The sequence below is a fragment of the Rhincodon typus genome, chromosome 28 (genome assembly GCF_021869965.1).
Source record: "Rhincodon typus isolate 14 chromosome 28, sRhiTyp1.1, whole genome shotgun sequence".
Classification (NCBI taxonomy): Eukaryota; Metazoa; Chordata; class Chondrichthyes; order Orectolobiformes; family Rhincodontidae; genus Rhincodon; species Rhincodon typus.
Window position 1 is genome coordinate 39,598,299 of NC_063359.1, and position 17,851 is coordinate 39,616,149.

At 39.9% G+C, this 17,851-nt stretch overlaps 1 protein-coding gene across 3 annotated transcripts in view; it reads right to left on the bottom strand.

Annotated features, from left to right (window-relative positions):
* Window positions 1-17,851, bottom strand: part of LOC109917449 (serine/threonine-protein kinase N2-like) — a 54,624-nt gene that overhangs the window by 7,371 nt on the left and 29,402 nt on the right. For 2 of the 3 annotated variants that reach the window (XM_020517283.2, XM_048613762.1), the window contains exons 12-18: window positions 11,891-12,008; window positions 11,320-11,402; window positions 10,654-10,720; window positions 8,485-8,576; window positions 5,423-5,599; window positions 1,858-1,920; window positions 1,131-1,207 (exon numbers count right to left, since the gene is read on the bottom strand). In XM_020517283.2, the coding sequence (XP_020372872.2) occupies window positions 1,131-1,207; window positions 1,858-1,920; window positions 5,423-5,599; window positions 8,485-8,576; window positions 10,654-10,720; window positions 11,320-11,402; window positions 11,891-12,008 (677 nt within the window). The remainder of the gene's footprint in view (window positions 1-1,130; window positions 1,208-1,857; window positions 1,921-5,422; window positions 5,600-8,484; window positions 8,577-10,653; window positions 10,721-11,319; window positions 11,403-11,890; window positions 12,009-17,851) is intronic. The other variant, XM_048613764.1, reaches the window with a different exon arrangement.

Genomic DNA, 17,851 nt, shown 5'->3' on the forward strand with positions numbered 1-17,851 from the left:
ATGGGGACATACAAGGGTATTAGGGTAAAAAAACTGAGGTGAAGAGAAATTTCTTCACGCAGAGGGAGTGGCTGAGCCTGTGGAATTTGCTACACAGAAACAATACCAAGGCCACAACATTGTATGATTTCAAGGAAACGTTGGATATAGCACTTGGGGCTAAAATGATCAAGTGATATGGAGGAAAAAGTGGGAACAGGCTTATGAGTTAGACGATCAAACATGATCATAATGAATGGCAGAGCAGGCTTGAAGGGCCTGTTCGTGCTCCAATTTTCTAAGTTTCTATGCTAAGACAATTTTTGTTAGACCCACTCTTTGATTCGGTCCTATCAGTCAGTGAATAGGACGACATGAACCACAGTTGCAACCTGCTGAGCATCTTACAAAAGCTCCCATGTATCATCCACGCTGTCCTCTTCAAACAGACCTCCTTTGGTAAAGAACGTCATTAACTCATAACAGTAAAAATTCAAAGTCAGCCTTTGGCTTAAGTCCATATCAACTTCATCTTTTTTCGCAGTTGACTTTCTTGATCCAATACCTTCCTGTAAGAAACATACACTTTCCTTCTCAAAAGATTCCCTTTTACTCTTTAGAGATTTGACTCTGACCGGGGGTGTGATTCTGCAACACTCTGGTACCTTACTCGTACATATTTCTTGTTTTAGAGCATAGACAGGTGAGTAATGCCTGGCTATTTAACTATGGAGGCACAGTGAGGCTCAATGCTCTTTCATTCAACATCGGTGTACTAACGCCTACCCAGCAGGACTCACTGACCAGAAGTGACCCATTGACTGATTTCTACTCAACCCTTCCAGATGCTAGAAGATAGTCACCAAGCTGGAAGTGGGTATCAATTAATGGAACATTCTCACTTAGCATGATGTAATACTTACACTGAGAAGTCCTCTATCCACTCCACAATGAGGGAAGCTAATGGACCATTATTCAGAATTAAAGAGAAAAAAAAACAAAAACAAAAGCAAACAAAACTAGGAATTCATAGGTGACCAGTATGTGTGGAAAGAACACTTTTTTGGGCTTCATACTTTTCATAAGAGCTTCACATTAAACAATGCATGATGTAACAGTTTGCTTACTTAATAGGAAACAAGGCATTTTACCTTCTTTACAGAGCCCAAAGTCACCAATTTTAATATAACCTTCAGCATCCATCAACAAATTGTCCAATTTCAGATCCCTGTGAAAGACAAGAGGTGAATACCTAGGCAGTTTCAGATCTACAGTTATGTTTATTGCAGTTAAAATGAAATAGTTACATAAATTACATACATTCTGGCAAGTCATCAGTCAGTCATTTCTTCAGAAGACATTTCCAGCAATACAGCATTTTGAAATTGTCTAAAATGCCAACACTGGTGAATTTTTAAAAACTAAAACACTGATGATCTGATAAAGTGTAGGCACAGTATACTACAATGGTCAGTAGAAGTAGGATGCAGATTCAAACTTGCAATCCATCCGCCTTCTCTTTGTCAGAAATTTCCCTCAAGCTCAACTTCAGCAAAAAGAATTAAATTTCCAGAGTTTTTCACACTTAGGATCGATATATCTTTGTGAAACTGCAGGAGTGGAACTGATGTTCCCTCCACTGCCCTTACTGTCAAGCCAGAATTCCAGCCCAGCAGAGACTTCCATCTAGTGGCTAGGATGGAAATTGCCAAGTTTCTCAAAAACAGCAAATAGCAGCCCTGGCTAGTATGTAAACTTCCAATCCTATGGAGAGTCTAGTGTTCTAATGAAGCATTTTTAAAGTTCAACTTTATACATACAAATTTTTCAAAATGATTGAAGAGTTAACAAGAGCAATGGTGAACTTAAAGCAGTTACCTGTAAACTATATCTTTCTGGTGTAGAAATTGCAATCCCAGGATAACACAAGCTGCATAAAATCTGGAAAGATACAAAATATCACCTAACTAATTCAAGTGAATTTGACTACATTGGTAAATGGACATAGTTGACAAATTCTTATCAAACCTATCTGCAATTAAGGCAGCATTGTTCTGGAAATTATTTAGAAGGAAGTCAAATTCAGTCTAAAAATTCCATTCTGCCATTTAACATGCTTTCAATGTATCATTTTAATTCCAATTTGTGTTTTAAAATTTGTCAGAGATGTAAGCATTGCTGGTTAGGCCATCATTTATCTCCCATCCCCAAATGCCCAAAGCACACCTAAAAGATAACCATAGTGCTGATAGTCTGGAGTCATATATAGGCCAGACCAGGTGAGGATGGCAGATTTCCTTCCCTAAAAAGGGGATCAGAGAATCAGTTTCTTTCCAAACAATCAACAATGGTTGTGTTCACCATGTTAGCAGAGCTTTTTATTGAATTCAAATTGTCACCAAATGCTAGGACTGGATTCATACACATATTCCTGGAACATTAGCCTGAAATTCTCGATTACTAGTCCGGTGACATTACCACTAGCCCCCCCGCCTTCCCAGCTAGTTTCCACATCACTTAATTCCAAGAGATTATGAATTTCAGTTTTAAATATGAAGTTATTCCACATCCAATATATTAAATTGAGTATTCCAGATTTTCACAGGCTTTTAACCGAACTTTTACATTTGAGTTTATTATTCCCTCGTTCTGGATTTTCATTCAATTATTCCCTTTCATTACCTTAAACACAATCAGATCACCTCCCCATCCCCGAATCTATCCTATTTAATTTATGCATGGGATGTGAACACCACTGGCAAGGCCAGCATTCATTGCCAATGCAGTGGTTGGTTCGCTCGCCAAGGTGGTTCATTGGTTCGCAGATGTTTCATTACCCTGCTGGGTAACATCATCAGTGCAGCCTCCGATGAAGCACTGTTGTGTTTTCCCGCCTGGTATTTAAACTCTGGGGTCCGTTGGATTTGATTACCTCATTTCAGGCTTTCCTTCACAGTGGTGTATAGACAGAGTCTAGCCCTATGTGTTTGTTGATGGCCTTCTTGGAGGAGAACCAGGCCTTCGGGAGTTCCTGCGCATGATGTGTGTTAGGGCGTGCTGTATCTTCCTGCTGTTGTTTGTGTGATAAGCATCATCAAACCCAGTTGTTTGGGTATCTGTTGTCCTTAAAATACTTGATGGACAGACATCGTCGGATCCAGTTGTTCTGATATCTGATGCCTATTACACAAACAACAGGAAGATACTGCGTGCCCTAACACACTCATCACGCTACCATACATTAAGAACATATCAGAACTGACCACAAGACTCCTACAACCATTGGGCATCACAGTAGCACACAAACTCATGCCAACTGCTAACTAGAACCAAAGACCCCTTACCCACTATGGACAGAACCAACGTAATATAAAAAATTCCATGCAAGGACTGCGACAAACATTACATTGGTCAGAAAGGAAGAAAATTGGCCACAAGAGTACATGAACACCAATTAGCAACAAAAAGACATGACCAATAGTCACTCATCTCCATTCACATGGATAAAGGAGAGCCACCAGTTTGATTAGGACAACACCAGGATCCTAGGACAGGCCAAACAGAGAGAAACACGGGAATTCCTAGAGGCCTAGTTCTCCACCAAGAAGGCCATCAACAAACACATATAGGGTCTGGTTCTATATACACATTACTGCGAAGGAAAACCGAAAATGAGGTAATCAAATCCAACGGACGTCAGAGTTTAAATACCAGGCAGGAAAACACAACAGCGCTTCATCAAAGGCTGCAACGAAACATCTGCAAACCAACGAACCAGCTTGACGAGCGAACCAACCACCAGATCCACAATCTGAGCTAAAAATCTACTCAAGAACTTAGAGATTCATTGCCTATATTGAAGTAGTAGTAAGTGCCTTCTAGAACCACTGCAGTCCATGTGCTGATGGTACCTCTTAAGAGTGCTTTGGTAAGGAACAGAACATACTAGTGTGAAACACAACTGAAGTGTACTTAGTGTTTAAAGGTAGCTACATCATTTCATCCCATTGTTTGTACAAAGTTTGCTTCTCTTCCCTCATTATAGCAAACACTCTTTGCTAGCTCTGGCTACTATTGATAAATGAATCACCTGATTAGTAACCAAGTATTGGACATTGTAGTTTTAGTTAAAATAAAACAAAAGGTGGTTGTTGTAGAATTGTAACACATAAGAATACAAAGGCAGGAGTTCAGGTAGGTACCAAAATATTTCTCTCATCAACAAGCTGCTGACAGCTGTAAAAAGTATGATTGTGTAATAATCCATTAAAGAGTGCTTTGGCACACTCTTGCCAGAAGTTGATAATTCTGTGATAAAGCTGTGCATTTGATAACAAATCACAACTAATTTCATTAATTTACTAAATCTTGTTAATGGATTTTTCTTAAATTAGAATTACCACTGATTGGGAATTGAGGTGCACAAGTTTGCCCAGTTGTAATATTAGGTGCGCCAGATTGCATTTTCTCATCTTTCCTTCTGGCTGCATGAATGTCATCTATTTTATACTCCCTTAAACCTGACTTTTTAAAAATTGCAATTCAACCAGGGTGTGGGCAGGTTTGTGCATTGCCCGTCCCTCATTGTCAGAACAAGAATGTGATTTTCAGCTTCTTCAGCTGATAATTAATGATTAGTTACACTGGAATAGGATTAGGGTCACATCAGATAGACGAGTACAGGCAGATTTTCTTTTTGAAGCAGAAACATTTGTGAATCAGTTGGGTCTTAGTCACAATCTGAAAGCTTCAATTTTATTGGTAAGCTTTTAAGATTAAAACAATTTGAATGCAAAGTGACTATTTAAAATCGTTCTGTGTTATTAGTCCAAGTCTCTGATTTGGAGGCACAAAAACAAAGTTGCTGGAAAAGCTCAGCAGGTCTGGCAGCATCTGTGAAGGAAAAAACAGAGTTAACGTTTTAAGTCCAATGACCCTTCCTCAGAACTGATGGTGGCTGGGAAAACGTCAGTATATATGCAGAAAAAAAGGGAGGGGGATAGGGTGTAAGCGATAAGATAGAGCCTAAAGAGAGAGAAGAGCAGTTGGACAGACAAAGAGTTGATAACAATCAGGCTGGGAGGGTGAATAGTTGTTGATGGGGACTATTAGAGACTAACAACAGGTGGTGTTGTAATGGCAGGCTATGTGGTAACAAGGCCTGGTATGTGGGGTAGGGGACTGGGGCATGGGAGAGTTTAGGCCCTAAAATTATTGAACTCAATATTGAGTCCGGAGGGCTGCAGGGTCCCCAAGTGGAAAATGAGGTGGTGTTCTTCCAACTTGCGTTGAGCTTCACTGGAACACTGCAGCAAGCTCCAATTTACAGAGTCCAGTAATGTAATTGCTACCCTACAGTATCCCCTTTTACCTGAATGATGGCTAGTCCATATCACAAATGCATTACATGGGATTGAATTCCACATTCTCATGGAGCACTTACCTAGCTTGGGGTTCAGAGAAGATATTGGAACGAATATGCATCATTAGGTCTCCTCCAGGTGCATACTCCATCACAAAACAAACGTGATTTGTTGTTTGAAAGCAGGCAAAAAGGTTCACAAGGAAAGGATGCTGCACAGAGCTAACTGTTTCAAAGATGCGCTTCTCACACATTAGGCTATAAATAGAAAGCATTTTTACCAGGGTTGAATTTTTTGAGTTCAGTAATCTTCACTTATGTACACATTTTAGGAAATCAAATAGCAATTTAATTTAATAATCTAATCATCAAATGATAATTATTATAAGAGGTCACCAAACTTCAGTGAATTTATTTCCATACACAAAATATACTGTGAAATGTTCACATTTAAAACTGTTAAAGCATTTCTCACACCTTTCACGTCTAGTTTGGGAAGAGTTTTGTTCACCCTCTTTGTAGTTATCAGAGTAGAGCTACAACACTGACATCTACCTGTTAATGTGGAAATTGTCCACATGTATCCTGTCCACAAAAAGCAGGACAAAACCAACCCAATAAATTCAATTTGCAGAGTAATGGAAGATCTTGTTGAAAGTGCTATGAAGTAACACCTAACCCAGAGTGATTGGTTTGTTGCGAAGTTATGCCAGAGTAGCTCAGGTCCAGATGATATTAAGGCTTTGGTCCAAATGTAGACAAAATTAGAGGTGACACTGCCCTCAACATCAAAGCAGCATCTGAGTAAGTATGCTTCAAGCAGTACTAGCCAAATTTTAGTCAATGGGATTTGGGAGCTAAATCTCCACTGTTGGAGTCATACCCATCACAAAAGGAAGTAGTTGTGGTTAGAGGACATCAGTTATCTCTGACCCAGGACATCACTGCAGGAGCTTTTGAAGGTAGTTTCCAGGTCCAACCTAGGTCAGAAGTTCACTGCTGATTGGTACTGAATAATTCAACATCATTTGCAATTCTTCAGATACTTAAGCAGCCAGGCGTCTGCATTCACCAAAACCTGGACAATATTCAGGATTGGGTTAATAAATATTTTCTAAATCAACCTGTTTAAAGATGTTCTAAACACGACTGTGCCTACCAGTCTAAAGGTGGGAGCAACACCCTTCAGCACAAGAGCCCAGCAAGCTTGGGCAAATACGTGGTGTGAATATTATTTGCCATTTAAGTGACAGCCAATGACTATCGCCAACAAGAGAATGTAACCGTCTCAATGATATTCAGTAGCAGTACCACTACTAAGTCCACATCAACACCCACAGAGATTATTATTGACCAGAAAAATTCTGGACTAACCATACAAAAACTGAAGCAACAAGAACATGACAAAGGCTGGGAATTATGCAGCAAGTAATTCATCTCTCAACTTCTTAAAGCCTTTTTACTATTTTAAAAAAGGCACGATTCAAGAAATGTAATGGAATGCTTTCCAATTGCCCGAGTGCAGCTCCACCAACACTCGAGGAGCTCAATCCAGATCAAAAGTAATCCAAAAATTGAGCAACCTCTACAACACGGTCAAATAGTGGCAACCAGTGTGTACTATCCACAAAATGCATTGTAACAAGGCTCCTTCAACCTCACCTTCTAAACTAATGACCTTTACCACCAAAAAGGGCAGCAGACACATGCAAACACCACCATCTGAAAAAGCTTCCCTGCAGGACGCACACAATCTGACTTCGAACTATATAATGCAGTTCCTTCACTGTTGCTGGGTCAAAATCCTCAAAAACCTTCCCCATCTGTACTGTGGGCATACTCTCACTATAATTAATAGAAGTTCAAGGTGGAGGTGAGCAACCACCTTCAAGACCAATTAGGAATGGGCAAGAAATGCTGGCTTGCCAACAATGTTTAAATGTCATGAATAAATATTTTTGCAGCTGCAGCGAATAAGACCACCATAAGCCAGAAACACCAACCCTACCCTCAATATCAGAAATCAATTCATCATGAAATGCTCAATATTGAGCATGTTAGCTGAAGCATGACGATGAGGCAGTCCATCTGCCTGGCCTCACTCATTCTTCTGATATTGTGTCTAGTTAAGCAGCTCTAGAATCCAAAGGCCAGGAGAAAACTCAATTTTTAATTGAGCCTCAAAAATTAATTACAGCTAGACACTGAAGTGATCAATGTGCTCAGATATTCCTTTTTATTCACACCTCCCTCCCTGTGGGGATAATTTTACACTACTCCATAGCTTTCCTACAATGGTACAGCAGAGAACTCTCAAGTGAGCAATTATTGCAAAGTTATTAGAACATGTGAATCAGTATCAGCTACGAATCAAGCAGTTTCAAGGGTTGTCTTAGGGTTAGTTTGAATACATTACCAATTATGACTGTCCTACACTAAAACCATTGTAGGAATTATTTTTAGTTAGAACTCCCCAAAGATATGCCACGATGGAGAAGGGGATAAACATCAAGATCCAGGAAGGGTGAACTTGTCCCATATTGGCACAGTTTATAGTCACAATGTAACTAACTTTCTGTATTACCTACTCACTCTACCAGGAGATCACTGGTTTATCAGGCAAATAACAGAAGATCCAGATTCCATTACCATTCTTGTTGGCTTAACTGATCTCAGATTCAGAGTATTAAAACTAATAATTAACAGCCAAAATTGCCCACATTAGTGGGAGTTGGGCTTGATTTTGGCCAGCTATTCAACTGCATGGACTTTTAAAATCAAAACTGACACTATTGCATACACACTTTTTACAAGCAGGGTGTTTTTTTTTTTTTTTTTAAAAAAAAAACACAAGAAACTGAAAACTACATGCAATGTCAACTTTTTGATGCTGTGGGAGTCAAATGCTTTCAAAATCAAGTCTGAATAGAACACTTGTTAATGTTGACTTTTCAGCAGCAAATCACACGCGAGTCAAGCTGTAAGAATGGTAGCCAATACTCATGAATTTTCTCAGGTTAATTGGGCAACTAATGCTGCTGGCACCCTCCCCTTCCATAAAATCATCAATGCCTAGGGTGACGAAAGAGGAAAGCAAGAGGAGAAAAAAAAAACTGTCCGTTTCACAGGTATCAGACACCCACCTGTCTATTTCATCGCGAGACACTACATTTCCTTTCTTCAAGGCTTTAATAGCAAACATTTTCTTTGTCGGTTTATGTTGAGCAAGCAACACCTAAGATAGAGCAAGTCAGTTAAAAGTACAGCAATTGAAAGCGAGTTCCCAATATCTTCAGGTATAAAAGAGGATGTTGGAGTGCTAACTTGTCTTAAATCACAGTTTTACACACATTGACACACTTTTAATAAGATGCATGGGAGCTATGAATAAGCTTCTCCTCTTGAATCTATGGACAAGAGCTCAGCTGTACTGTTTCTAAATGACCACAATCCACCCTGATTCAGACACAACACAAACCAAGCAATGAAATTGGGACCTTCTGGTCCATCTGGCTCAGATGCTTAATAGATAAACTTGTAACTGAGAGGAACCCAGAACTTTATTACACAAGTAACATTTGTTACTTTAGTGGACATTGATTTTGTACTTTTATCTGCTAGACAGCTCTGCTTTAGACTGGGTTTATACACCAGATACTTTACTTGGACTCCGTATCACAAGACCACTACAACCTCCTAATGTCTTAACTTCCTTAATATTTAGGCAAATAGTGAAACTTCAGGAGATTGATAAAGAATCCTTAAATGCTGTATTTTGCATTACTAGGTGGATGCCAAATACCAAAAAATGTTTTATTTAACTTTGTCAGCAAAGGAATAAAGGCCTTTAGTGTGTATCATTGCCTACAAAGTACTACACAGGTGAAGATTAACTACTGTTTATATTTAAAACCATTGAGGCAAACAATTTCAGAGTCAATAAAAAAAATGGCACTTTTCCTGCACCAATATTCAAATGTAAAACTCAACTGTGAAATGATCCTTTAGGTCAAATATGTTTGTTTGTTTCCAGTTTCTTTTGAAATTGGAAACTTGAAAAAGAAAATAAAAAGTTACTTCTAATTTTAAAAAAAATGCTATGGATTCTAATGAGTTTGGAAAAGTGTTTAGAAAATACCAAATACAAACTGTTAATCCCAGAGTCTGAACATTAAAAAATTAGCTATCTTGCCTGGCTTTCAGTAAGTCATTCTTCCCATAGTGCAGTGTGGTATGTGAAGCAGGAGAGCAGAACAAGGGCATGTTATTTGTTAAAGAGGGGCTTTTAAAACTGAATACAAGACAAAAATAGTCAAGAAAATAACTGCTATAAGATGGTTAAAGGACAGACGTTTGGGAGAGTAAAAAGACAATAATTCTTGTTGTTATCAGCCAAGGAAAGCATAGAAGAGTTTGTCCAAATCAAGCAAGAGAACCCTTGTCAGAAAATCACATACAACTTATCTCTAACAGAATATTCAACATAGTATGTTTAAGATGCATAATAAACAAGTGTTCAATGTGCTGAGGAATGAAACTACTTAATTTAGGATAAGCTACATCACAGTTAGTGTTAAATATTTCCAAAAGGTGGTTAATTTAGGAAATACATGGATAAAATGATAAAGACACAGTGCATATTTTATGGGCTTCGCTACCACACAGGTAGATACAGGGCATTATGAGTCATTTCCCATTAAAGTAAGATGCTCAGTCCATGGATGCAAAGAGGTATTAATACTAGACAAACCTATAAACAGACAACAATAGGACAATCACAGATTCCTGTTGGCCATCTCAGAAATATAGCCAGATAACCTTCTTAATATACTCCAGAACCAAAAAAAAAAAAAAAAAAATAAAAATAAAAAAAAAAAAAAATTGTCCATCTCTGGGTTGTCAGATACTTTCAAGAAATAAAATAAAATTACAAATGTCAAATACTAAAAATATTTGCTAGTAAGGGAAAATGCATTAAATCTCAAAGCCTGGAAACTTATCCAGCCATTTACAAGGAATGGTATCACAATAGTACTTAGGATCCTACAGTTAACGGACATCAGCAAATTAAACAATTTTTTGTACCACAGACTAAAACTATTAGTTGCCTAGAGCACAAGTACAAATATGCAAATCCCATTCACATTACTGAGGCTTTGAAAAGTTGTTTTGAATACAAGGTGTACACTATCTGCTACTTACAGAAGCAACTATACCGTAATAAAGTTTATACAGCAGATGCCAAGTAGGAAGACAAAAAAAAAATGACTGAGAAATGAAACACCATAAAAGCTCCCAATCACCTCACATACCTTTCCAAAGTGACCTCGTCCCAGCAAAGCAACACAATTGAAGTCTTCGAGATGCAAGGTCTGCTTTCTGCATGGAGATATTGGAATATTAATTCTAATAATTATTGCAACAATAGCCAACTAAATTTTAACAAACTGCTAAGAAACACTCAAGAAGCCAATTACCACATGAACAGAAAAGCAGGAGGTTAATATTGCATTTATTTCTCACGAAGAATTTTATTCAGAACATCACCTATGTTTTCTCCACCAGCAAAGTGAAACAGCCTGAAAGTACTAATGGTTTGGCTACTATACTAAGAACGATCACTTGGACAAGGTAGCAAAGCAGAGCAGACAGTTATGTAATCATACCTCAATACATGTAAGAGCTGTCATGAAAACTAAAGCCAAACAAAAATCAAATATTGGCAAAAAGAGGCTGGAATCTGAATTTAAGCCCTAGAGGTAATAAAGTATAGAGGAGCAATTCTGCATCTACCCAAGAAAAATCAGCATTTAAAATTGACCAAATGAAGATTCATCATAGGATGAAATAGGAACAAAATCCAGACTAATGAAATCTCACCAACAGCGCTAAAATAAAGTCCATAATCTTTTAAATTGACCTACTTAAAGCGGTCTACTTGCTCAGTCATGCAAACATTGCTAATAGTCAGTCCTTACCTGGGTGTAACCTCAGTTAGGTTTAGAATCTCTGGGGCTTGGTTAGCCTGTGGATTTACCTCTGTACTGCTTCCAATTACACTCTATTAAAATAAAACCAACACAAAATAATTAATCTGAAGAACAAAAGTTGTTGTAGAGAAGCAAATTAACAAGATATGGTCTTACTCAAGTAAATATCCCAATGTACTTACAAATAACAAAATACTTTGAAATTGAGTCACTTAGGAAGACCAGGTCAATGGTTGATTTATAGCTAACAAGATGAAATTGACTGATTAGTATATTTTTAAGAGTGATCAGTTACCTAAGCAATACTGAGCAGGAAGTTTTCCTGATATCCTAGTCAACATGCACCTGTATTGTAGCAAGTTAGTGTGTGGACGCAACTGAAATCTTCCACTTTAAATTATTTCAATGCATGTACTGTATATCACAGCAATTCCATTATGAGCGGGCACTTTTTCCCCCTACTTTTACAAGAGAAGCTAAAAGCCAAATGTTTAGTTTAAAATCAATTAAACAAGTGTCCCTCCACAGTGTTTCATTTCTAATAACTACCATAATTTACCTGGCTGCCAGCAAGCGGAAGTATCCTTTCTTCTGAGGCGGAATTTATAAAAAGCCGAGGTGGCTTGGGAGGCGGCGGCGGCTCTGGGCTGAAGTTTAGGTTGATAGGTGTAAAGGCCCTATACATACACACACACAGAGACACATACACAATTAAATAATGAAGACTAAAGAAAAAAAGACAAACAAGATCCTAAGTGGAAGATTGCACATTTACAATTTCTTAGAAGATTTGAGTTTAAAAAGGTGCATTTTTTTGAAAGTGCAAATATAAATTACTACTCCTGGTTATTTTGTTTTAGCAATTTTCATCTTAACCAGCAATACTTTAGTATTTATTTCCCATCCAGAAAATTGTGCCCTCCTTGAGCAAAGCCAAGTGGCTTGTCAGGCCAGTTCAGAAGTCAAAAGAAGAGTCAACCACATTGCTGCAGATTTGGAATCATATAAACTAAACTGATAAGAATGGCATTTTCCTACTCAAGGAAACATTTGTGAACCAGATGGTGTTTTAAATAATAATCCTGAAATCTTAAAAATTTATCATTACTGTTATTAGCTTTTCACTCCAGATTTATTCAGTTTTTCAAATTTATATTCTCCAACTGCTGAGGTGTGATTTGAACTCATGTCTCTAGATCACTAGGCCAGGCGTCTACATTACATGATAAAATTAGAACTAGGGACAGGAGTAGGCAATTAAGCTCCTTGAGCCTTCTCTTGCTATTCAAGATGGTCATGGCTAATCTCATCTCAGCCTGAACTCCAATTTTGCTGGAGTTCAACTCATCACTAATTAAAAAGCCGTCCATCTAATCCCCTTCTCAAATTTACTAAGTGTCCCGGCATCCCACTGCACTCTTGGGTAGCCAATTCCACGGATTCACAACACAGAGAAATAAAGCCGCCTCATTTATTTTAGATACGCTACTCCTTATCCTAAAACCATGACCTATCATTCTAGATTGCCCCACAAGAGGAATCATCCACTCTGTCTATTTTGTCAATCCTCTTTAATATCTAGTATACCTCAATTCTATCTTCTCTCATTCTACTAAACTGCTCAAATTTCTTCATAAAACAAACCCCTTACATCTGGAATCAACTTAAATGAACCTCCTCTGAACTGCCTCCAATACAGTGGACGCAATCTTACTTACACCTTCGCACAGTTGCAGGAACACTTCCCTACATGTATACTCTATTCCTTTAGCAATAAATGTCAAATTTCCATTTGGCTTCTTTATTGCTTGCTGTACCTGCATACTAGTTTTCTGCAATTCATGCATAATGACACCCAGATCCCTCTGCACCCAAGCACTCCGAAGTTTCTAATTAATAATTCAGCAATGAGTGGGTTACCTTTGACCAGAAATTCAACTGGAACAGCCATATAAATATTGCAGCTAAAAGAGCAGGTCAGAGGCTGGGTATTCTCAGGCAGGCAATTGTCCCAACCCCGTCCATATACAAAGGGACAAGTCAGGAGTGAGGGATGTAGAATTGGGTCAATACTCGGTGGTTTCAACTTTCCTTAATTGAACAGATCCTTCATTTCATATTCAGTATCAATGACAAACAGACAAACACACAGTCTTTCATTTAAGGCGGAAGACTACTGATCACTTAGAGTCATAGAATTATACAGCACTGAAGGAGACCACTCAGACTAATCAGTTCCTGCCAACCATAACAAAGAACAAAGAACAAAAGAAAATTACAGCACAGGAACAGGCCCTTTGGCCCTCCAAGCCTGCGCCAATCCAGATCCTCTATCTGAACCAGTCACCTATTTTCCAAGGATCTGTATCCCTCTGCTCCCTGCCCATCCATGTATCTGTCTAGATACATCTTAAATGACGCTATCGTGCCCGCCTCTACCACCTCCACTGGCTACGCATTCCAGGCACCCACCACCTTCTGCATAAAGAACTTTCATCGCATATCTCCCTGAAGCTTTTCCCCCCTCTCACCTTGAAATCATGACCCCTAGTAATTGAGTCCCCCACTCTGGGGGAAAAAGCTTCTTGCTATCCACCCTGTCTATACCTCTCATGATTTTGTAGACCTCAATCAAGTCCCCCCTCAACCTCCGTCTTTCTAATGTAAATAATCCTAATCTACTCAACCTCTCTTCATAGCTAGCACCCTCCAAACCAGGCAACATCCTGGTGAACCTCCTCTGCACCTTCTCCAAAGCATCCACATCCTTTTGGTAATGTGGCGACCAGAACTGTACGCAGTATTCCAAATGTGGTCGAACCAAAGTCCTATACAACTGTAACATGACTTGCCAACTCTTGTACTCAATGCCCCATCCAATGAATGAAAGCATGCCGAAAGCCTTCTTGACCACTCTATCCACTGGTGTTGCCATCTTCAGGGTACAATGGACCTGAACACCCAGATCTCTCTGTGCATCAATTTTCCCCAGGGCTTTTCCATTTACCGTATAGTTTGCTCTTGAATTGGATCTTCCAAAATGCATCACCTCACATTTGCCTGGATTGAACTCCATCTGCCATTTCTCCACCCAACTCTCCAATCTATCTATATTGTGCTGCATTCTCCGACAGTCCCCTTCACTATCTGCTACTCCACTAATCTTAGTGTCATCTGCAAACTTGTTAAATCAGCCCATCTATACCTTCCTCCAGATCATTTACGTACATCACAAACAACAGTGGTCCCAACACGGATTCCTGTGGAACACCACTGGTCACAGTTCTCCATTGAGAAACTCGCTTCCACTACAACTCTGTCTCCTGTTGCCCAGCCAGTTCTCTATCACCCCAGACCCCATGCGACTTCACTTTCTCCATCAGCCTACCATGGGGCACCCTTCAAACGCCTTACTCAAGTCCATATATATGACATCCACAGCCCTTCCCTCATCTATCAGCCTTGTCACCTCCTCAAAGAATTCTAGCAAGTTGGTAAGACATGACCTTCCCTGCACAAAACCATGCTGCCTATCACTAATAAGCCCATTTTCTTCCAAATGTAAATAGATCCTATCCTTCAGTATCTTCTCCAGCAGCTTCCCCACCACTGACATCAGGCTCACCGGTCTGTAATTACCTGGATTATCCTTGCTACCCTTCTTAAACAAGGGGACAACATTAGCAATTCTCCAGTCCTCCGGGACCTCACCCGTGCTCAAGGATGCTGCAAAGATATCTGTTAAGGACCCAGCTATTTCCTCTCTCGCTTCCCTCAGTAACCTGGGGACTTGTCCACCCTAATGCCTTTTAGAATACCCAACACTTCTCCCCTCCTTATGCCGACTTGACCTAGAGTAATCAAACATCTATTCCTAACCTCAAAATCTGTCATGTCCCGCTCCTCGGTGAATACCGATGCAAAGTACTCATTAAGAATCTCACTCATTTTCTCTGACTCCTCGCATAACTTCCCTCCTTTGTCCTGGAGTGGGCCAACCCTTTCTCTAGTTACCCTCTTGCTTCTCATGTACGAATAAAAGGCTTTGGGATTTTCCTTAACCTTGTTTGCTAAAGATATTTCATGACCCCTTTTAGCCCTCTTAATTTCTCATTTCAGATTGGTCCTACTTTCCCGATATTCTTTCAAAGCTTCATCTGTTTTCAGTCGCCTAGACCTTATGAATGCTTCCTTTTTCCTCTTTGTTAGTCTCACAATTTCACCGGTCATCCATAGTTCCCTAATCTTGTCCCTGTGAAAATGAGGGTAGAAAGGGCATGTCTGTCCTACACTCTAATCAACCTCTCTTTAAAAGCCTCCCACATATCAAATGTGGATTTACCCTCAAACAGCTGCTCCCAATCCACATTCCCCAGCTCCTGCTCAATTTTGCTATAGTTGGCCTTTCCCCCAATTCAGCACTCTTCCTTTAGGAAGACTCTCATCTTTGTCCGTGAGTATTCCAAAACTTACGGAATTGTGATCACTATTCCCAAAGTAATCCCCTACTGAAACTTCAACCACCTGGCCGGGCTCATTCCCCAACACCAGGTCCAGTGTGGGCCCTTCCCTAGTTGGGCTATTTACATATTGCTCCAAAAAACCCTCCTGGATGCTCCTTACAAATTCTGCTCCAACTAAACCCCTAACACTAAGTGAATCCCAGTCAATGTTGGGAAAATTCCATCACCCACCACCCTGTTGCTCCTACACCTTTCCATAATCTGTCTACATATTTGTACCACTATCTCACGCTCGCTATTGGGAGGCCTGTAGTACAGCCCCAGCATCGTTACCGCACCCTTCCTATTTGAGCTCTGCCCATATTGCCTCACTGCTCGAGTCCTCCACAGTGCCCTCCTTCAGCACAGCTGTGATATCCTCTTTGACCAGTAATGCAACTCCTCCACCCCTTTTACCTTCCTCTCTATCCCGCCTGAAGCATTTTTATCTTGGGATATTTAGTTGCCAATCTTGCCCTTCCCTCAACCAAGTCTCAGTAATAGCATTATCATCATACTCCCAGGTACTAATTCAAGCCCTAAGTTCATCTGTCTTACCTACTACACTTCTCGCATTAAAACAAATGCGCCTCAGACTACCTGTGCCTTTGCGTTCATCATCTGCTCTCTGCCTACTCTTTCCCCTTAGTCACACAGACTTAGTTATCTAGTTTCTTACAGGCTTTAGTTACTACCTCCTTACTGTCCACTAACCTGGATGATAATGGAATAGTTTAGGTTAGATGGGCTTCAGATTGGCCCTCGATGTTGCGCCGACCTGTGAAACCAAAGGGCCTGTACTGCGCTGTTATGTTCTATGGTCTATGTTCTATGTAACCTCCTCATTTGGTTCCCATCCCCTTGCCACATTAGTTTAAACCCTCCCCAACGGCATTAGCAAAAGCACCCCCTAGGACATTGGTTCCAGTCCTGCCCAGGTGTAGACCATCCGATTTGTAATAGACCCACCTCCCCCAGAACCGGTCCCAATGTCCCAAAAATCTGAACCCCTCCCTCCTGCACCATCTCTCAAGCCACTCATTTATCCTTCCTATTCTTTCATTTCTTCTCTGACTAGCATGTGGCACTGGTAGCAATCCTGAGATTACTACCTCCAAGGTCCTACTTTTTAAACTTGTCTCCTAACTCCCTAAATTCTGCTTGTAGGACCCAAACTAAACTAGATCCACCTGCATTTGGCCTGTATCCCTCCAAATATTTCCTAGTCATGTAATCATCTGTCTTTTAAATGTTGTAACTGTAGCCACATTCACCACTTCCTGAGAAAGTTCATTCCACACACGAACCATTCTGTCAAAAAATTGCCCCTCAAGTCTTTTTTAAAATCTTTCTCCTCGCACCTTAAATTTATTGCCCCTATTCTTGAAATCCTCCACACTAGGGAAGAGACATCTGCCCAGACACCTTTTCTATACTCCCTCATTATTTTATAAACCTCCAAAGTCACCTCTCAACGTCCTAGGCTCCAGTGAAAAAAGTCCCAGCCTATCCAACCTCTCCTGAAAATTCAAACCCTCCATTCCTGGCAACATCCTAGTAAATCTCTTCTGAACCCTCTCCAGCTTAATAATATCCTTCCTATAACAGGGAGACCAGAACTGGACTCAGTACTCCAGAAAAGGCCTTACCAACGTCCTGTAGAACCTCAGCATAATGTCCCAACTCCTATATTCAAAGGTCTGAGCAATAAAGACAAACATGCTAAATGCCTTCTTAAACACCTATGTATGGTTGAATCTTAACTGCACTCTGGGCATTTAGGGATGAACAATAAATGCTGGCCTAGCCAGTGACACCCTCATCTCATGAACTAAAAAGAAATCACTGCTCCTGGAGTTATCCCCTACTAACCTTTTATCCACTTCATTCCCCAAAGCAGACCCAGTATTGTTTCAGGAAACGAGCCAATAAGAAACAGCTCCTAAATACATCTTAGAAAATGTCTCCCCTTTTCCTTTATGCTACCAATGTACTTCTCAGTCTACAGAAGTACTGAG